This window comes from Gambusia affinis, linkage group LG02, assembly GCF_019740435.1.
Source record: "Gambusia affinis linkage group LG02, SWU_Gaff_1.0, whole genome shotgun sequence".
NCBI lineage: Eukaryota > Metazoa > Chordata > Actinopteri > Cyprinodontiformes > Poeciliidae > Gambusia > Gambusia affinis.
The window spans coordinates 16230489-16252160 of NC_057869.1; the positions used below are offsets into that span (position 1 = coordinate 16230489).

At 38.9% G+C, this 21672-nt stretch overlaps 1 protein-coding gene across 3 annotated transcripts in view; it reads left to right on the forward strand.

The window, feature by feature from the left end:
• Window positions 1–13484, forward strand: part of zfhx3b (zinc finger homeobox 3b) — a 206059-nt gene extending 192575 nt beyond the window's left edge. For all 3 annotated transcript variants that reach the window (XM_044139043.1, XM_044139053.1, XM_044139034.1), the window contains 3 exons: window positions 442–565; window positions 984–6509; window positions 6897–13484. In XM_044139043.1, the coding sequence (XP_043994978.1) occupies window positions 442–565; window positions 984–6509; window positions 6897–8620 (7374 nt within the window). In that variant the 3' untranslated portion in view covers window positions 8621–13484. The remainder of the gene's footprint in view (window positions 1–441; window positions 566–983; window positions 6510–6896) is intronic.
• The last annotated feature ends 8188 nt before the right edge of the window (window positions 13485–21672 follow it).

The following is a 21672-nucleotide window of genomic DNA, read 5'->3' on the forward strand; positions in this document are numbered from 1 at the left end:
AAAAAAATGCTCTCAGACACCAGCTCCAGCCACACATTCTGTTTATAGTTTTTGTTTTGTCTTTTTTTGACTGCAAATCCATATCATTCATCATTACCCATATATGTTACTCACTTTTTGTTTTCACAAAGCAGTTACTACAAACATTTGTTCATTTCCTAAAGGTGTCTTCAAAATATCTATATTGCTCTGAAAAAATAACTAAATAAAAATAAAAATAATAATAATAATAATAATAATAATAATAATAATAATAATAATAATAATAATAATAATAATAATAATAATAATAAAATAAGGTTGATGATGTTTTTCTTTGAATGTGATTTTGCTGGGTTTGTTTTTATCTGGACATTGGACTTTATAAACCAAATTCTAAGCATACATAGTCACTAAGTAAGATTGTTAACACTTTAATTCTTTTGTATTTTGTGTCTACAGGTAACAGCCACTGAGGTTCTACCAGCAAGCATGTTCATACCAGTGCCTAGTCCAGACAAAGAGTCCCAGAGCACCCCACTTGCTACAGCCAACTCCATCTCTGAGGACACAAAAAAGCAGACTGGTTAGTATCTCTGTATTTGAAATATTACCTTTAAATTTCATAATATACATATTTTCTGTAATACCAACCATAGGGTTTTTAAGTGATATCTTTATTTACCTTGATAAGCATTTGGCAATTGTAAATACAAAATCTATTAAGTCATAAAGAGAGTATCAGAAAATTAGGAGGCACTACAGTTTTTTTTCTTGCTCAGCATATTAAATATGTTTTTATTCTGTGGCTCTCACTCACAACAAAGCTGGATGAATGATTGGTATTTTAACACCTTGTAACTAATCACGAGGTTGATCTTTTTGTACATATTCCTGCTTGTGGATGCACAATAAAAGTATTTTTCTCCATTACTAAACTTAATTGGAAAATAACTGCAAATGGTGATGCCCTGATAAGTAGTTATTTGTTGATTTATTTACAGATGCCACAGATGCTGATCCAGAGAAAGGGATGTCCCTCACCACAGACATAGCTGAATCTCGCAAGTCACCTTCTGAGGATCAGCAGTCAGAAAAGGAAGATGCCACTGGTTTTCTGTGCTGGAAGAAAGGCTGCAGTCAAGTGTTTAAATCCTCCAACTCTCTTCAAATGCACTTCAATGAAGTTCACAACAAAAGGCCCCAGTTACCAGTTTCTGATCGCCATGTCTATAAGTATAGATGTAACCAGTGCAGTTTGGCCTTCAAGACTGTGGAGAAACTGCAGCTTCATTCACAGTACCATGTGATTAGAGCAGCTACTATGTGCTGCCTTTGTCAGCGGAGCTTCAGAACTCTACAAGCCTTGAAGAAGCACTTAGAAACCAGCCATTTGGAGCTGAGTGAAGCTGATATCCAGCAACTTTATGGAGGATTATTGATGAATGGGGACATCATGGCAATGGGGGATCTGGCTCTTAATGAGGAGCATGGAAGCCTGGGAGAAGACGACAAAGAGGGAGATGACAGTGACCCTGACGAAAAACAAAGTCCAACAGGCAGTGATTCTGGCTCACTACAGGAAGATTCTGGATCTGAACCCAAACGAGCACTTCCGTTCAGAAAGGGCCCCAACTTTACAATGGAGAAGTTTTTGGACCCTTCTCGTCCATTCAAGTGTACTGTATGCAAAGAGTCTTTTACGCAGAAGAACATTCTGTTAGTTCATTATAACTCTGTCTCCCACCTACACAAGGTGAAAAGAGCTCTTCAGGAATCCACTACTGGTCAACCAGAGCCAACCAGCAGTCCTGATAATAAGCCATTTAAGTGCAGCACTTGCAATGTGGCATATAGTCAGAGTTCAACTCTGGAAATCCACATGCGCTCTGTTCTACACCAGACCAAAGCTAGGGCAGCCAAACTTGAAGCAGCTGGAGGGATCACCAGTTCTGCAAGTACAACTGGTCTAATTAGCGGAGGGTCTAGCATGAGCACATCAACAACTAGTCCAAGCCCAGCTAATAACTCTACTCCTAGCTCAGCAAACCACAGTTCTTCTGGATCTCAGGCAGGTCAAAGTATTCATGGAGGAAATCCCATGAATCAGACTCATGGCATAGAAAGTTTGGGAAATTCTTCAGCAAGCTGTCATTCTTCATCATCTGAGAACCATGAAGTAAAAAAGTCTAAATTTAGCGAGATTCTCTCTGCAAGAGGGCAACAACAGCAGCTTCAGCAACAACAGCAATTGGCTCAAGCACAAGCTCAGGCTCAAGCCCAGCTTCAGCAGGAGCTTCAGCAGCAGGCTGCTCTTTTACAATCACAGCTATTCAATCCAGCACTTCTGCAGCACTTCCCAATGACAACTGATGCACTTCTGCCGCTGCAGCAGCAGCAATTACTGTTCCCTTTCTACATCCCTGGAGCAGAATTTCAACTTAACCCAGATATCAACATCAGCAACTCTGTTCTCGGCCTAGCAGGATCTGCAGCTTCTACCCTGCAAGAAGATTTAAAAAACTCAGCCCAGCAGGCCCAGCAGAGTTGCTTGCAGCAGCAATTAATGCATCATCACTTACAACAACAGCACCAACAGCAACAGCATCAACAGCAACAGCATCAACAGCAACAGCAAGCTCACTCACAGGTTCAAGGGCAGATGGCTTTACTACAGCAGAGTGCATCTCTTCTCCAGCAGGCTGAAAAAAAGCAGAAATATTCCTCCTCAAAAGAGGAAAAAGATAAAGAAATACAAAAAGAGAAAGATGTAACTGAGAAAAGTGAGGACAATATAAACAAAGATTCCACTGAAAGCAAACCAAAAGAAAAAAAGGACATTCAGAACATTTCACTAAACATGAACCAAGATACTGGAATGCTTCCACCTAGGATTGCTTCAGATGCTCGAGGAAATGCAACTAAAGCCTTGCTGGAAAACTTTGGATTTGAATTAGTTATTCAGTACAATGAAAATAAACAGAAAGCTCAGAAAAAGACAAGTGGACCTACAGGATCAGGTGGTTCATGTGGAATAATGAAGGTTGTAGATCCCATTGAGGGATTAGAGAAACTGGAATGTGAAGCCTGTGGCAAGCTGTTTTCAAACATACTGATTCTAAAGAGTCACCAGGAGCATATCCACCAGGCTTTTTTCCCTTTTAGATCCTTGGAGAGATTTGCTAAGGAATACAGAGAGCATTATGATAAACTCTATCCACTAAGACCTCCAACACCAGAAGCTAGTCCTGCTCCTGCCCCACCTCCTCCTCCACCTCCACCTCCGCCACCACCCCAAAGAGCTCCAACACCAAATATTCCAGTCTCTGCAGCCTCACTCACGCCTCCCACTGTACCTCCTCCACAACCCCCAGTTCCAATGACACAAATACCCATGCCAATGGATTTACCCTTGTTCTCTCCACTTATGATGCAGCCCATGTCTTTGCAGTCCCTGCCCACTCAGTTGCCTCCTCAGTTACCTTCTGTTGAGCCAAGCTTGGCATCAGACTTGGCCCAACTCTATCAACAACAGCTTACACCTGCCATGTTACAGCAACAGAACAAGAGGCCACGGACTCGCATCACTGATGACCAGCTTAGAGTTCTGCGACAGTACTTTGATATAAACAACTCACCAAATGAAGAACAAATTAAAGAAATGGCAGATAAGTCTGGGCTGCCACAAAAAGTGATAAAGCACTGGTTCAGAAATACACTCTTTAAAGAACGTCAGCGCAACAAGGACTCTCCTTACAATTTCAATAATCCTCCAACAACAACTCTAGAAGAAACAAAAATTGATTCAAAACCTCCTTCCCCTGAACCTCAGAAACATGAACTCTATGGAAGTAAGAGATCATCTAGGACCCGGTTTACTGACTACCAGCTAAGAGTCCTACAAGACTTCTTTGATGCAAATGCTTATCCGAAAGATGATGAATTTGAACAGCTATCCAACCTTTTGAGCCTTCCCACCCGTGTTATTGTTGTATGGTTCCAAAATGCTCGACAAAAGGCAAGAAAGAATTATGAAAATCAGGGTGATGGAGCCAAAGATGGAGAAAGGCGAGAACTGTCAAATGACCGATATATTCGTACATCAAATCTAAACTACCAGTGCAAGAAATGCAGTCTGGTTTTCCAGCGTATCTTTGACCTGATAAAACACCAGAAAAAGCTGTGTTATAAAGACGAAGATGAGGATGGGCAGTATGACAGCCAAAATGAGGATTCGTTGGATTTTTCCCATGACAGCTATACTCCCTCTGGGTCATCCTGTCACACACCAATGCCCTCCTCTTCAAGTCTTTGCCCTCTTCCTCCATCAACATCAGCATTTTCACAACTCTCATCGGCTGAGAAAGAGGAAGCATCACCAGCAACCACCTCAAACCCCTATGATGAAAATCCCAAACAGCTGCCAGAAATTTCTAGTGATCCACGAGATACTCAAACTTCTATAAAGCAGGAAATCATACTCCAAAACCAGTCTGAGCCCCAACATACTAGATCTCAGAGAGAGGAAAAGATGCATGTCTCTAAGGCTGTCAAGCATTCATCATTGTCTCAGCAACAGCAGCAGTGTGGCCCATCATCTTCTCAGACAACCCAGGCATCCTCACAAAGCTCCCACTTGGGCCTCAGTCCACACCTATCCTCTGCTACACAGCAGCTGGCACAACAGATGATTCCATACCAGTGTGAGCAGTGCAAGATTGGCTTTCCATCCTTTGAGCACTGGCAAGAACACCAGCAACTGCACTTTCTCTCTGTGCAAAATCAGTTCATCCATCCTCAATTCCTTGATCGTCCAATTGACATGTCCTTTATGCTGTTTGATCCCAGCAATCCTTTACTGGCAACCCAGCTTCTCTCCAGTGCAATGCCTCAGATACCCAGCAGTTCTGCCACCTCTCCGTCCACTCCAACCTCCACCATGAACTCCCTGAAAAGAAAGCTTGAAGAAAAGGCTAGTACTAGCCCTGGAGAGAATGACAGTGCAAATAGTGGAGAGGAACCACAGAGAGACAAGCGGCTCAGAACCACCATTACACCTGAGCAACTAGAGATCCTTTATCAGAAGTATTTATTAGACTCAAACCCCACTCGTAAAATGCTTGATCACATTGCTCATGAGGTGGGATTAAAAAAGAGAGTTGTGCAAGTGTGGTTCCAAAATACTAGAGCAAGAGAGAGAAAAGGCCAGTTCAGGGCTGTAGGTCCAGCCCAAGCTCATCGTAGGTGCCCCTTTTGCCGAGCTTTATTCAAGGCAAAAACGGCCCTGGAGGCACACATTAGATCTCGTCACTGGCATGAAGCCAAACGTGCTGGATACAATTTAACTCTCACTGGTTTGTTACCTGAGCAGGAGAGCATGCAAATCAAAATGGATGTTTTGGATACATCAGGCTACTCCCAACTAGCCTCAACAGTGAACAGTGATGGACAAAGCTCCTCTATGTCTCCACTAAATAAAAGCATGGATCTGTCTCCCAGGGGTCTGCTGAGCCCTTCATCCATCAAGGTTGAAGGAATGGAAGACTTTGAGGGTGCAACAATGTCTTCTGTGAACCTTAGCTTTGATCAAAACAAACTGGATAATGATGACTGTTCGTCTGTGAACACAGCAATCACAGACACAACTACAGGAGATGAGGCCAATGCAGATAATGACAGTGCTGATGCAAAGCCCAGCCAAAATAGTGGTGATTACCTACCCAAGTCTGGAAGTACAGCCACTATGCTCGAAAATGATGACCAAATGTCATCAGGGTTAGTAAGCCCTGCAACAAGCTATTATGCTAAGGACTATGAAAATGAAAATATGATTGACCACAGTGAGACATCCAGCCTGGCTGATCCCTGCTCACCAAGCCCTGGAGCCTCAGGTACCAGGAGCATTGACAGTGGAGACAGACCAGGCCAAAAGCGTTTCCGGACCCAAATGACGAACCTCCAGCTGAAAGTGTTAAAGTCTTGCTTTAATGACTACAGAACGCCTACTATGCTGGAGTGTGAAGTACTTGGCAATGAAATTGGACTTCCAAAGAGAGTGGTTCAAGTGTGGTTTCAAAATGCTCGTGCCAAGGAGAAAAAGGCAAAACTGAATATGGCTAAGCACTTTGGAATAAACCAGACATCTTACGAGGGGCCAAAGACTGAATGCACATTGTGTGCCGTTAAGTACAGTGCTCGCCTTTCTGTTCGTGATCATATATTCTCTCAACAACACATATCCAAGGTGAAAGATACAATTGGGAGCCAGATTGATAAAGAAAAAGAATATTTTGACCCAGCTACTGTTCGCCAGCTCATGGCTCAGCAAGAGATGGATCGCATTAAAAAGGCCAATGAAGTTTTGGGTCTGGCACAACAGCAGGCCATGCAGCAGCAGGGGATGTTTGATAATCCTGCTATGCAGGCTTTGAATCTCCAGTCAGCCTACCCAAATCTGCAAGGCATCCCACCTGTACTTTTGCCAGGGGTTGGTAGCCCTTCTCTATCCAGCTTTAACTCATCTAATTCAGGTATGTAATTGTTTCAAACTGACTGAATACCAGACTTTACATGCTATACAAAGAAACTTGAAACTAATAATAGACATCTCTTAGAAATATTAAATTTTCTTGCCGTTCTATCAGTTGCATGAATTTGCACACTGTACATAGTGTAGTCTTTTATATATTGATCTTTTACTATTCTTGATTTGCTGAAGAGGTTTACACTCTTGTTACAAGAAATTAGCTAACTTGACTTTCATTTATAAAAGTTAAATGAGCCATTGCCATTCATATATCAGCAATCTTCTTTATTCTTCTGTGTACTGAATAATATTACTTGTTTTTTCTCTTTGCAATTGTTAATGCTACTTTTTGTGGGTTTAACGCTTCTTGTTTTTTCTGACAAACTTTCAGCTTTAACTCCTCCAAAATCCTCGACCCTCCTGAATATGACGGGTGCCAGTGTTCCCTCACCAAGCCTGCCCACTTCTGGACTGCCTAATAAACCTCCCTCTTCGGCATCTCTTGCAGCATCCAGCCCTGCCCAGACCAACACATCTGCTTCTCACTCCAGCCCTACGCCCACATCGAGCTCCACTTCTTCCACTACCCCATCAGGCTTACGACCTGGACCCCACAAGGAACGTGATGTTGAAAGTTTAAGAGAGAAGGAGAAGGATAAACCCAAGGAAAAGACAGAGAAACCCTCTACTCCATCTTCAACTGGAAGCACCCCAGCCCCTTCCACTTCTGCTGCAAGTGCCAAGAAGGAGAAACCAGACACAGCTGTCCCTTCCACCTCCATGCCAACACCTGGTATGGAGTATGTGGTAGATCCTGCCCAGCTTCAAGCTCTGCAGGCCGCTTTGGCATCAGACCCCACAGCTCTCCTTACAAACCAGTTTTTACCTTATTTCATGCCAGGCTTTTCCCCTTATTACTCTCCACAGATCCCTGGGGCTCTCCAGGGGGGGTATCTGCAACCAATGTATGGTATGGAAAGTCTTTTCCCATATAACCCAGCATTGTCCCAAGCACTCATGGGTCTTTCTCCAGGTTCACTATTGCAGCATTACCAGCAATATCAGCAAAGCTTACAGGAGGCACTACAGCAGCAGCAGCGGCAGCTTCAACAGATCCAGCAACCCAAGGCAAGCCAAACTGCAGCGCCTACTCAAAACTTAGGGGATCGTAAAGAGGCTGCCAAAGATTCAGTCAAAACAGAGGAGCAAAAGAGCAACCCCCACAATGAAACCCCCATGTCCTCCTCCTCCCATAACAAAGTATCTTCTGAGCAGAACGAGATAGATGACAAAGCTATGGACCTTCATCTAGACCAGTACATTGTCCCCAAGGTGCAGAGTAAACTTGCCTGTCGCAAGTGTCAAGCTGTTTTCACCAAGGAAGAAGCAGCTATTACCCACATTAAATCTAACTGTTTCTTTGGTCAATCTGTGGCAAATCTGCAAGAGGTGTTGCTGCGTGTCCCCGGTGGCGTAGGTGTAGGGGGCGGAAGTCTCTATGACTGCTTGGCTTGTGACACTACGTTGGATGGAGAGAAAGCACTCAGTCAACACCTGGAATCGGCATTGCACAAACACAGAACAATCAAGCGATCAGTCAGAAATGCCAAAGAGCACGCTACTAGTTTATTACCTCACTCTTCAGCCTGCTTCCCCAGTCCTAACACCGCATCTACCTCGCAGTCTGCCACTCATCCCATCAGCAGCCCATCTCCCTTGCCAACAACATCAGCCACCATGCCATCCTCTGCTGTCTCCACTTCCCTGTGCTCTTCCTCTAAGGCCCAACTCAATACTGCAGCTGTCGGCAAACCCTGGCCCCAGGTCCCCTTCTCCAGAGCTTCAGCTGGAAAGCCCAGTGCTAGTCCCTCCTCTTCTTTTCCTCCAGTGTCCTCACCCTCAACGGTTACCTCAAGTTCATTGAGCACCTCAGGAGTTCAGACCTCGATACCAACAGACGTCTTTACCGACGAGTCTGACTCTGACAGCAGTCAGAAGTCAGCAGATAGGCAGGGCAGGGCAACAGAGGAGCCGCAGCAGCCTACCTATGTCAAAGACAGTAATAGTTGTAGTAGTAACCTGGCTAGTGTAGGAACAGACTCCATCAGATTGTAAAAGAGCTTTCAGTGATGGACAATATTTAAAAAAATACCAAGAAAATGACAAAAAAATACAAAAAATCATAAAAAGCAGCAATGTTAAAAATACATTAAAAGTATACAAACCAGTTTCAGAAAAAGATGTGTAAAGACTAACTGCAATTCCAAAGCTTGTAACCAAAAATTAAATGTTAGTGGATTGTTTTCCCATATCAACATGCTGGTTTTTATTTTTTTATTTTTTTCATTTTCTTTATGTTTAACCCAACTGAAATCCAGGCATACCAAGGTGTGAGGACAAGACAGATCAAAGGTCATAGCAGTTATATTTTATGTAATAGTGGAAAAATGCTGTACTGTATGGCAATGGACTGCCTCAAAGTTGGCAAATGGCCCAATAGCCCTTTTTTAAGGAATGCAAGTAAGTAACCCAATACTTTCTACTTAAGAGCACAGTCACTAAAAGCCAGTATGTACTGTATGGGAGAATAGTCTGTTCAGTTCAGTTTTCTTGCTACTTAAGCATTCAGATACCAATGGCTTGCAAAAGTAAAAGAATAATGTAATGTCTATTTTATTCTCAGGTCAACAGCTCAAAGATGTTTTTTTTTTTTTTTTTTTTTTCTGTTACAGAGACTCACGTTTCACTTTTTTTCCAATAAGATGATTTTTTTTTTCCCTTCCTTAACTTGATTTAACAGCAAAGTTTTATGTTAAATTTAATTTAACAAGGCATTTCTTCTGGGCATTTTAAAGGATTGATGATTAACATTTCTAATTTTAAAATCCTCATAAAGTGAGGAATTCCCATTATATCCAGATAAGCATTGCAGACATAGTAATGGGCAATTTGAAAGGACTTTTGATAAAAAAAATAAATAAATAAAATAAAACCTTCTGTATTTATGATAGATATGAGCATTTTTGGTGTTGAGTAGATTGTTGCATTGGAAATGAATTTCAACAGTATGGTAGGTTGGGGAAAAAACTTTGTGTACATTTAACTTTTGTATTGTCTAATTTTAAGACACTTCATTTGATGTTGACTTGGTCATTCCAATAGTCTAGGTTAATGAGAGGTAATTTATCTAAACATTGTTTCTGTCTTATCAAACTCTTGTGAAACATTCTCCCAAATGCCCCTCTTGACAAGGCAGGATCCTCTTTAGGATCAAAATTTATTTAATTTTGTGATGTGGTTGGTATTGTTCAAACCAAATGATCCTGGGTGAAATACTGAGAGATTTATTTTTAATTTAATTTTTGTGTTAACTTTGTGCACTTGTCAGACTCCTAATTGTCATTCTTGTTTCTTTCTTCGCACTTATTTTCTCTCCTCCCTGTGTTTGTAGTCATGTATACTACAAAGCAGGTATATTGTTCTTCATGTTGAGTGGCTACATTGTTTTTTTTGTTTGTTTTGTCAGTTTTGTTTTCATAAATGAAAAAAAGATTACTACTAATAATTCTCACGCTTTAAGACAAAAGAAAATCCAAAGACTAAACACTTTCACCATTGGTGCATAAAGATGAGAAAAGAGGCTTCTTTATACTTGAGAATTTGTTGCTGTTTTTTGAGGAAAGAACACAAAGTTTTAAAAGTTAAAGGAGTACGTATCCAAGTTGCCATTTCTGCTTGTTCGCAAGCAAGCGGGTAGCTTTTTTACGTAAATAACCAAAAACCAAAAAGGGCCCTTGTCCTTGCATTGTGGAGTAGCACCGTTACAGAGCCATTGCAGTTTGTAAGATAGAGGTTATTGATTTTTGTTTGACTTTTGTCACATTTAAATGTCCATTTTTTTTAAAGAAAATGTATAAGGTCTGGTCTTCAAGGACATACGTTTTGCTGCTAATGTAGATTTTTGAAAAAACAAAAATGAAAAAAATTAATACCTAGATGCATGCTCATTTTGCTTTTGGCTAAGCTTTAACTAAAACAAACAATAAACCAATTTCTTGCCTCTGCAACACTTTTTCTTTTTTTTTTTTTCTTGTTGCAAAAACGGAACTTTGAAGACTGTGAATATTTGTTCCAAAGGACATTTTGCAGAGTTTCTTTTTGAACAGACCAATGTTTAAAGCCAATGATCTATAACGTTTGTAAAGAACAGTGCATTCCAAATATCACTATGGATTTTTCTTAAGCAAGGACTGATCAATCTAATTTCATTTGATTGTTTTTATTTTCACAATCTATTTTCTCTCATTTTTTAAAATGACTGTAAACTGTTGTGTATATTTTTTGCATAGTTGGTTGCTGAACACAGTGACCTCTGTATGTCATTTTGTGCTGGCATGGAACATGGCTGAAAATCCCTCCATCCAATCAAGGTTGTTGCTTACTTGTTAAGCAAGTAACAGTGGTTACCAAAAAATGTATATAATACATCTGGTACTGATGTGTCTCATGTTTTGATTTTTTTTCTACATTATTGCCATTCAACCTCCCCCTAGTCTCAGAGGGAATCAATGGCTTTTTGCTGAGCTCTTGTCACCCTTTCCCATGTGGTCTAATAGTGACTTGTTTCATGTTTGTGCAGGGTACCACTTCCACTCTTAGATTACAGGTTTTTAAGGGCATCTTCAGTCCAAAGCATTATTTCTGCTGAAGAGTTGGAAGTTTATTTCATTTTATTGAAGATGTCCCTTGCTTTCAAACACTTCGGATGCTCTCATATCCAAAGAAGTCATCAAATTAATTTTGCTGGAAAGGAAATGGTTGTTTATAGGTGCCCGCATCTTCTCATTTGATGATGTGAAACACAAGATTTTCTAGACCAAAACCAAGGTGTCTTTAAATTTTTTGAGTAAAAAACTTTTGGTCAATATTAACCCTAATGAATACAAGGCACAATCTCTAAAGTGTTTAAAAAAGTGCTACTTCTGGCAGAAAAATGTGACTTGGTGTTAATACCTTGCTGTGCTGTTGATGTCAGTAGCTCTAGTCTTCAAGCTTGAAAATTCTCAAATCCAGTTCCTTGGAATACTGTTAATGTGTACCTTAAGTTATCCAGTTTACTGTCTCAACTATGTTTTGTTTTCATATTTTATTTTTTAAAGATTGTTAAATATATATTGTTGTTTTCTTTTGTTTGCAATTTGCTTTAATTTCTGTATATTACTTTTAATCATAAATTAACACTAGCTTTAATTTGAATTGCTGAAATTAAGGAAAACAAACTAAAATGACCTGGCCACTTTATGGTGTGACAATGTTCTTTATATTCACTGTTTCAATGTTATTGTTTGTTCTCTGTTTACTCAAAGTGTAATCATGTGGGCTCTCTTGTGGACCACAAAGTTGAGGTCTCCACAATAAATTGATGCTAGTATGGCTGTGTTTTGTGTGCCTGTGTGTATCTGCGTGTATTTCAGAAGAGCCAGCATCAATTCACCTTTTTTGTCTTGTTTGCCTTTTCAATTTTTCATGTGTTACACACCAAATAAACAGAACCACAAAGCTGGATTGTGATAAAATTCTAAACAAATCAAACTGAAACATTATAGCTCTTAACGAGAACTATGAAACCGAAGCACTGAGCAGTTTTTAACATTGATTGAATACGTTAATGTGGCCAAAGCTTTTATGCAGTTGTGACAAAAAGAGCGACAATTTCTGCCCCATACAAGTGCATATTTTATAGTGGCTACAATAAAATATATGAGTTACACATTGGGATACATTTAATGGACACTTGCAAACGAAAGACAAAGACAAGATTTTGCTGTAGAGGTCATTTTTTTGCCCACTGTGAAACATGTACCTGTATACAAACATAGATATATTTAAAGACTTTTTTTTTCTCTTTTTTTTTTTTGTCTTTGAGATGAAGAAAGAATGAAAATGAATAAAACAGACTCTGGGAAGCTTTGGAGACCTCGTTAGGAGGACACGAGAGGCTGCGGGCACACCAAAACTGGGCATGGGAGCCAAAGGCAGGCTCAAAACAGCTTTAAAAACCACCTCTTTATTTGATTACTGACATCTCTGTAATGGGAATGGACTCTGGAACCAATGGACTCGTGTGACAGAGGGAAGTCTTTAAATGAAACTGAACTTTAAGTGGCTCCAGCTGCCTCTAACCTCCCCCACCCCCTCCCTCCATCTGTTCTTTCTTTCTCTAGCTCTGCCTCAGCTTCTGCTCTTTGATGGACATTTTTCAGATTTCAGGACAGAATGGACAGAGATGCTTGATTCATTTCTTCCTCTTCATGTTGCTACCCGTTTAATTTTCTTGTGCTTGTCTCTGGCTGACAAGTACAGCTCTCCAGTCAAATGGCGACTCGCCCCTCTCTGTGTTGGTTACATAATCTAAATAGGGAAATTATTAACATAGAGAGGGGACGAGTTCTTAGAGCTGTCTTTCTTAGAGGCAGACACTAAAAAAAAGCATAATAACCAAAATTACCAACCAAACTAACAACCAAACAACCATTTGCTCCAGCTTCAAAGATGAACTGTTACCTGGAGCGCTCTGTTCTTTTTGTGACTTCTGGTGCCACAATGTTTTTTTATGCTTTTAGTTTCTCTTTCCTTTAATTACTCCTCCTTTGAGCCTCATAAGCATGGCTCTGTGGCTCCAGGAAGCCCATCAGAGGGTAGAAAAAAACAGCCTTGCAATGTACAAAAAAGAGCAAGTTAAACCAAAAATGTTGTTCTTGATGTCTTTTCTATACTGTAGTCTTGTTAGTTTTTTTTTTTTTTCTTTTTTTGTTACTGTAATTATATGAAGATTTCCAGACTGTACCAAATTACATGGAAACTAACATACATACAACCACATGGAACTTCAGACTTTTAAAGAAACTTTTGTCACAAAACCTTGTTGTCCTAGTTAAGTTGATTGTAGATGGTAATTGAATATACTCCTTTGAAAATATTTCATCAAGTATGTTTCTTGCTCATTGTGATACATTAAAAAAGTATGAGCATAAACTGCACTGTTTGGACTTGTTTTTGAGTGTTGCGAGAGTGGAACACTCTCGCAACACGTGTTTTAACTCTTCAACCAGAGGCATCAGATGTTTGGCCCAAGGCCCATTTATGGCCTGAGAATAATTTTGTACTGCTGCAATTCATAAACTATACAGGCCTGACCCTGTATTTGGTTAATACAGATACAGATTTTAAAAACGTACTGAGAAATTTAACGTATTCAAATATAAAATCACTATCAGAAATGTTAAAACGGTCAATCCAATGTGCTTAGGATATTGGATGCCCTTCTTTTGGTAAGCAAACAAAAGAAAGGCATTATAATTCAGATTTATAATGATTTACTCATCCTATTAATAAAAAATCTGACTGCTGTGTTTCACAAAAATATTTGTATTTCCCCTTTGCTGCACAATGAAGGCTGTCTCTATTCTATTCTATTATTGAAGAAGTAAAAATTAAACATTTAACTGAAAATCTGGTTTGGGATTTTTATAAAAAATATCTAACCAAAATATTATTAGGCTCATGAGTTCTAACTTGATCATTTTGGCTCATTTGAATTTATTAATTTTAATTAACATGTGCTCATGTAAACGAACAGTATTGGGTCTCCCAGAGCATCAGTGTTATTTAAATAATTTAATCCTGCCCTTTATGACTACAAATCTAACCTGAGAATGTTTGCTGGCCTTTGTCGTTTATTATACTAAGACAGAATGAAGTTTTTGTAAGAAAATTTACTAACAACTTGTAGCCAAGCACAGAATAGAACAGAGTGTTTTATCTAGCGAGTCCATGTCATATTGGCTCTTTGTGCCCTGCTATTTAATGTTCGTTTTGAGAATAACAGAACAGATTGTTTACACTTGCAAGCATGCTTATAGGATGTCTGTCTGTGTAACTTGGATTTTTGTGGCATCTGAGCTAGAACCTGAATCGAAAGAAGTAGAAGCAAAGTGGTACTGCTTTGGCAGCAGAAGACGTGACTCATACTGACTGGTTAGTGTTTATTCAGACTTTCCTTTAATGTTCCCTCCAAACTTAACAGCATAATGTGTTGGGATACTTACACCAAGACAAACAAGCAAGTGAACAAAAAAAATCTGCTATGCTTGGATCCTATTGAAAAAGGAATATAACCTCTGCCTACATAACTCTGCACTATCAATGACAAGATTATGACATCTTGCAACATTTTCCATGTATGGAGGAGCATTTTCAGCACCTGATGCAAAATACAAAGAAATGTGTTTTCACACACTTACCTTTGTCTAAGATTAAAAAACTTTTACAGATGTTTTCCCCCCTGCTGATTTATATTTGTGTTGTGGAAAAAAAACAGCAAGGTCAAAAACTTGAACAAACTGTGTCCGAACTCAAGCGTTGCATTCTTTTTAGGACCCAGCCTATAAACATTGAGCTGTAAAGTTTAAATTGGATATTGTGACAGAACTTTGGTTTACATGACAAAATCTGGATTTCGAAGAACATCCCTCAAAAGGCAATATTGACATTCACGCTTACTAAAACAATGAAAAATGTTCACATGTTGCTGACCAGTGCTTGATTAAATGTGGATTTAGATGAAAAAGAATTATGATCTGCCCATGCAGCTTGTTTCAAAGGACTGATGCTGATATGTAAGTGGTCAGCCTTAGCTTCTGTTACACTTAACTTGTAGTTAGAGCTGTTTGTGCATATTAAGTTTCACTTTTTAAAGTATAATGAATTTGAGTTATTTTTATTAATATGTAGTGCGATCTTGTTAGATCCCTTCATCACCTGAAATGCTTTCAGCAAATGTGTGACATTAACACCAGCAGTAAGAATTATTAGTGGGCCAGCCTAATATGTACATGTTAAGCAACAACTGTGAACTTCTTAATAAGAAGTGGCAGTGTGTTGCTAATGTAATCAAAACCACTAACAACTTTGCTTGATGAAGCATCCTAAAATTAGATGCTTTTTGATATTCTTAGACATTCTTTAAGTGTTGATCTTGAAGAAACCACACACCTATTAACACTTAATTAAAGCTTTTAATAATGTGTAGCTACTTAAAAATGTCCGCTTGTTTTAGGAACAAAAAGTCACAGTTACTTGAGTTCTTAAATTCTAATGTTTTGTTATTTTGTTTTGTTTGTTTTTTTTTTTTTTGTTTGGTTTTTTAGAAATTTTAACTTTAATATTTTTAAATGCTCATGAGTTGATTAAACTGCAATATAGTTGAATTGATATGGTCTCTTAATGTTTGTTGAAATCCCACCAATTTGCCAGGGTATTAAAAAAACATTAAAATTGTGCTTTGAGATTGCAGAAAGAAATGAACATCTTGTTGCAAGCAACAGGCAAGATTCACTGGCCATGTTGAGCCAATTAACACGCAAGGGCACATCCCGAATGAATTAAAACACCCTAATCCGATCAGTGTGAAAGGCAAGGCCATTTCCTTCACAGGCCTGGACCAGATGGCACTCACACTTGGAGGCTTCACTGAAACAGGCCAGGCTCAGTCACACAGTGTGAAATTGGGTTAACGCCTGCGTTTAACATAGGCCCTCGGCAATGTGAGGTCTGAAGCCCATTTTCCCCAGGCCTCAAGGTACAGAGTCCACCTTGCCAATTGTTGGCCCCTATTTAATTATTATTCTCAATGCACATCACTAACTTAGCCATTACAGCCAAAGGTGCTGCTTACAGCTTCCTATTGCCATACACCACATATGTAAGAGTCAAGGCCCGCGGGCCACATCCGGCCCCCGAGAAGTTTTTTTACGGCCCCTGGGATGATCTTGATTTATTATTAGAACCGGCCCGCAGACCGCAGCAAGCCGGCACCCCGTCTGAAAAAAAAATATCTTCCTTATTTGAACTGTAAGTAGTTCTTTAAATGTTCTGTGAGATGATGTACTTACCCATGTATCCATAACAACCGGAACGTTCAATATCCACCAAGTTATTGCCGAAATATACCGTCTATTAAACGAGTGCCCCCCCGATTAATTACACTCTCTGCAGCTGCAGCTGCGAAGTTACCGTATTAACCCGATACTTGCTGGAAAGTGCAACGTCTCCCCTTTCAGAAACCTTTGGAATTTTTCCACTTAGCGCTACGTGTGGCGGAATTACGGTACTGCAAATTTAGATGTGTCGCCGGCGACACGTCCGGTCTAGAAGGGTTATTAGCACAGCAGTCATCAGCATAACTGTAAAATTAACTTTCAGATACCCTTCAAAAATGGCAAAAAGGAAGGTGGACATTGAGAACCGGGGGTTTCAAACAAGGTTTAGAGTTTATATTTAGAGTTTTTACTCAGTTCAAGTTTAAAAGTTAAAGTTTAATATTTGTTTTCACTGCATGTTACTTCTCCTTGATGAAAGTGTTGTTTTTGATTAATAGAGTTTTGCACTTTATTTTATTGTATTTCAATCCAATTATATTTTAAAAATATTTCAGTTGTGTCTGTTGAAAATAAAAGATTACTGACAGAGCCATAAGAAAATATTGCTTTATTTATCTGATCATATTGGAATATATTTGTTAGGTTTTCAGTAGGTTCAATTAGGTTCACTAGACTATATGCGTCATTTAAAAAAATTTAACTGAACATTCGATCAGTCCGGCCCTCGGCTTGTAGCTAAATTTTTTATTTGGCCCTCCGTCCATTTGACTTTGACACCCCTGCCATACACCTTCTTCGACAAGTCAATATTTGACAGTACACAATGAGGCTACTATAATTCACCTATTTGTTATACTTTCCATCCACTCACTACAATTCACAAATGGTAAGCACAAATTATTTTCATTAGATGGAAAAAATTTTAAATTTAGCTTAGTTGCCTCCCATTTCTCTTGAACATTTCTGTAGTGAGTTTGATGTATAGTACATAATTTCTAATGAATTCTGTTTCCACACAAGGTCTCAGAACTCACGTGTAATTCAGATAAACTAAGACATTAGGTCAAAGAAATGTATTTTAGAAGCTAAGAAAAAAATGGTCTATGATCAAATAGTACAAAAAAAATCTACTGTAAAGTGACTTTGATACATTTAAAACACTCACAATTCTTCCCAAGATTGACGGTTAGCATTAACAGCTGGTAGAAAATGTTTTTGGTCTAAAAATATATTCAATAGCAGAGTACCCACATGGAGCTCACTCTTTAATAGTAAATTCTTTGCAATCAAGAGAATTTAGGAGTTTACCTGTTTTTATTCAAACTGTTTCAGTTCAGTTTATAGGTTTTTAAATAGCATAATTAATGAGCTTCTCAAATTTTCCTCATCATTACACAGTATTGACCACAATCTTTCAAAATGTTGCACGGCCTATAAAAAGTATCGACTCCCTCAGATTCTTTACGCTTTTATTTAAAGAAAAATATTAAAAACAAAATTTTAAAGCTGGGTATGCAACTTTTATTTATTTATTTATTTTTATTTTTATTTTTTTACATATTTGTTAAAACTGTTACTATAAAATAAGAAATCATTGGTGAGGAGACTGAGTTCCTCCACCACCCCCCAGTGCAACTACTACAATTTGAAGAAATGCACCTCTCCTGGTCAAAAAGAAGTCTGAGCCAGTTTCAGTGCTGTCAATCAACACTGGGTATGCGCTTCACAATGTACTAATGGCAGAGAAACAACTTCCTGTTACAGGAAAACCATTTATCTGCCATCATCAATGGCAATGCTAACTATCCTGAGCATTCATGTTAGACTCTACTGTCACATAGATTGAAATTATTTCACTGCCCTGCTATCAGCCAGGCTTTGTTGCACTATCCTAAAGATGCCACACTATGTTATCACATTATATCATAGACTCTAATTGTATTCTATATGCAAGGTTTTGAGGTTTTACAATGCAGAGGTTTAACTTTTTACTTTGTAGGAATAGTAGCTTCTGGCCTTTCCCAGATTTCCTCAGTATCAGTTTTCAATTACTGCAGGTGGTAAATTGTATAAATGTCTCAACAAAAACACTTTGAAACTATTGGAGCCTTGTCTTAAACAAAAACTGTTTTAATTTGCATTTGGTACAATAAAGGAAGAAAACAAGGAGCAAAGGCTTTGCAGACCACCTGAAAACCACCACACATTTGTTCATCCAAATTTTCTAAAGAACATCCAGTCTCCATTATAATTAAGAAAGGGCAATTCCTCAGTTAATGAGACCTTTAAAAAAACCACTAGCACTAATTCAAATGTCATATTTAAATTATACATCATGCTGAAGAATTAGGGGGGAAAGTTTTAGGCATGCACAGCAGGCAAATGCAACCCAAATCTGACTTTTTTTTTTTTGACCAAATGTGACCCATATCCGACTTTTTCGCAGCAGCCTGAACAACCCAATTACGATCTTTTAAATGCGCCGCCCCCCCACCCCAAACATGCATCATAATTATGCACCAGAAGAAGCAAATCCCATAAATTCACATGTTAACAATGGCAGAAAATTTTACATATGAAATTATGAAAGTAATCCGTGTAATTAAATCGCATCAGTTCACAATACCATCATTCTTGTTTCTAACTACACAGCCAAACAGGCTTCTCTAAAGGAGCTGCGATCAATATTCCACAAAAGGCCATAGCTATGAGTTGAATGTTCTTTTTATTAACTTCCTTCATTTTGTTTTGATCTTGTAACAATAATGTCAGCTTTAAATAACTTTAAAGTCAATCCATATTCAGAAACATTCATTATTACTTCTGTAAACTGTGCGTTGCGTGCCATTTAAGTTCTTCTTCTGTGCATGTGTGTCGCTTTGGGGTTGCAAAGTTCTTTTCATCCTTGTAGGTGTATAAATGTGCTCAGTCAGCAATGTTGATATTTTTCTTTAACTAGTCCGCTTTCACTGACCTGTTTGTGCATCAGTGGACAACGTGAATACTGTTGAGGAGTGCCTTAAACATTGTAAGGAATTATGTACATTTGTGCGATTCATCACAAAATTCCTACAAGGATTGGAAAATGTCTTTTTCATGCTCAGTCAATGTTATCTTCTTTGTCGAACCATTAGATTGATACACATTCTTCTCTACCATGTTTTCTGCCAGTATGTTTTCATATGTCAGAGAGCAACATATATATGCAGGGTCTGACGTGTACTAAAGAGAATGTCCTTCAATCACATGACATGACTGTTCAATGTCGGATTAAGCATATGAGAGCTTAAGCTATTCACAACAGAAGTTCAGTTGTATCATTCAGCAGTATAAACGACCATGCAAAAAAAAAAAACTGTTTTTCAGGTAAAATAATTGTTTTTTAGCGAACAAATAAAAAAAATGTTTTTTCCAGCAAAAGATCAGAATTGAGCATCAAGACCTGCACTGTGAACGTAGCTAAAAGCTGCCTATAGGTAGTCAGCCACTGCCTTATAAATGTTATCATGTAAACAGTAAATATTGTGGATCTGCAAGGTGGATTGGTGACTAAGCCAATAAAATACCTTACTAATCAGGACTGCTTTGCACATGAGTAACTTGTGCAAAGCCACTGTCAAAGGTTAAACCCTGACAGGCAGTCTGGAGAATTACCAAAGTAGACCATGAAAAATGGGAATTTCACTGCAGAGCCAGCAAGGTACATAGTCTTTGATACAACTACACCTCATCCTTATTTTCCACCCCCTCATTGCTTTTGTGCCTTGTTGCATTTTCTTCGTTCAGTGTCAAGGAAAAGATAAGCTGTTGTCTTAAAGACAGGTCAAACTCATTCTATGTATATGTTCTATGAGATATTTGAAATATTTTCACATTTCTAAACTTGAGGACAGAATTAAAATTAGACAGATCGAGATTTAAACTTAATTTCATTCCAAACAATTTCTCTTACACACCAAGGGAGTTTAAATCTAGATCGATTTTATTTTAATTCTGTCCTCAAGTTTCGAAATTAGAAAAAAATTCAAATATCTTCACATCATGTTTATACAAGGAAAAATGGCACAATCTGAAGACTGAGGGCTAGGTTCAACAGCTAGGTCCTCTTCCCATGTTTTGCAGCCAGGTGGGATCCATGCTCGGGAAGACGAGGAAGGTGCCTTGGCAGATTCAGAGCCTTGTCAAGGCTCTCCCATCTCCTGAACACAGGATCAGGTGTCGCCACTTTCACAGTGCCTTCTGGTTCTGTTTAATAGGAAATGAAGTACATCAGAAGAACTCTGTTCGAAACTGAGCCGGAATGGGCCCTGACAGGCAGGGATATCAGCCTGTGACGGCAGTCAGTAATTGAATGATCGGCTCCCCCCTTACTCATAATGAAGAGAATATGTGCTGGGAATGTGTTTGTCCTTCTCCATCCTTCATCTGCCCTTTTGCCTTTCCTCACCCCCTTCTCTTTCTTACCCCTTAATAAATCATTTGTGGGAGCAGAAAATGGGGATAATTTTACTTCACTTCAAAGTGCTTCTCATCGTGTCATTTCTGTAACCTCAAAGTGATGATGCATTAAGAAAGGCTTTGGTGAGAGCTGCCTCAAAGTGTTTTCCCTTGAAACAAAGCTGTGCTGATGGTATCGTGAGAGACTGAGCTGAAGTACATGAGAGATCAATTATCACACCTCATTTTGTTCTCATACGCAAAATGATAATGGGTGGACCATGTCCATCCTGAACCATCAGGTGGTGTATCGTCTCTCTGTAAATGTGTTTCACAGATTTTTTTGAAGGGTTCTGCGAAATGTTTTTAACGGCTAAACAGCACAGGGGAAGGAATTTGCCTCCTCCTTGATTTGGCTTCAAATGTCCCTTTGTGGAAAAGATTTATGAGTAATAAAACAAGCTAAATAAAGCTGATACTCGCCATAATTTCTCCACAACACTTGCAAACACTGTTTTCGAATACAGTAGTTTGATTTTACCCCTGTTCCTTGCATATCTGTGCATGTTTCATTGAGCCGTGGTGACATTTGTACCACAAATCAGGCTTTTGCTTAAGTCAAAGGCAATGCAGTAAAGGAAGTGAGAGGCACCACTTTAAGATGCAGCATCAGATTTTGCATTACTATGGGGAAGACATCAAATCTGTGAGGAATTTTTAATACAATAATTGTTTTGAGACTCGCTCTTCTTAATATTTCCTTTGTTTGTTTTTTTTTTGTTTTTTTTT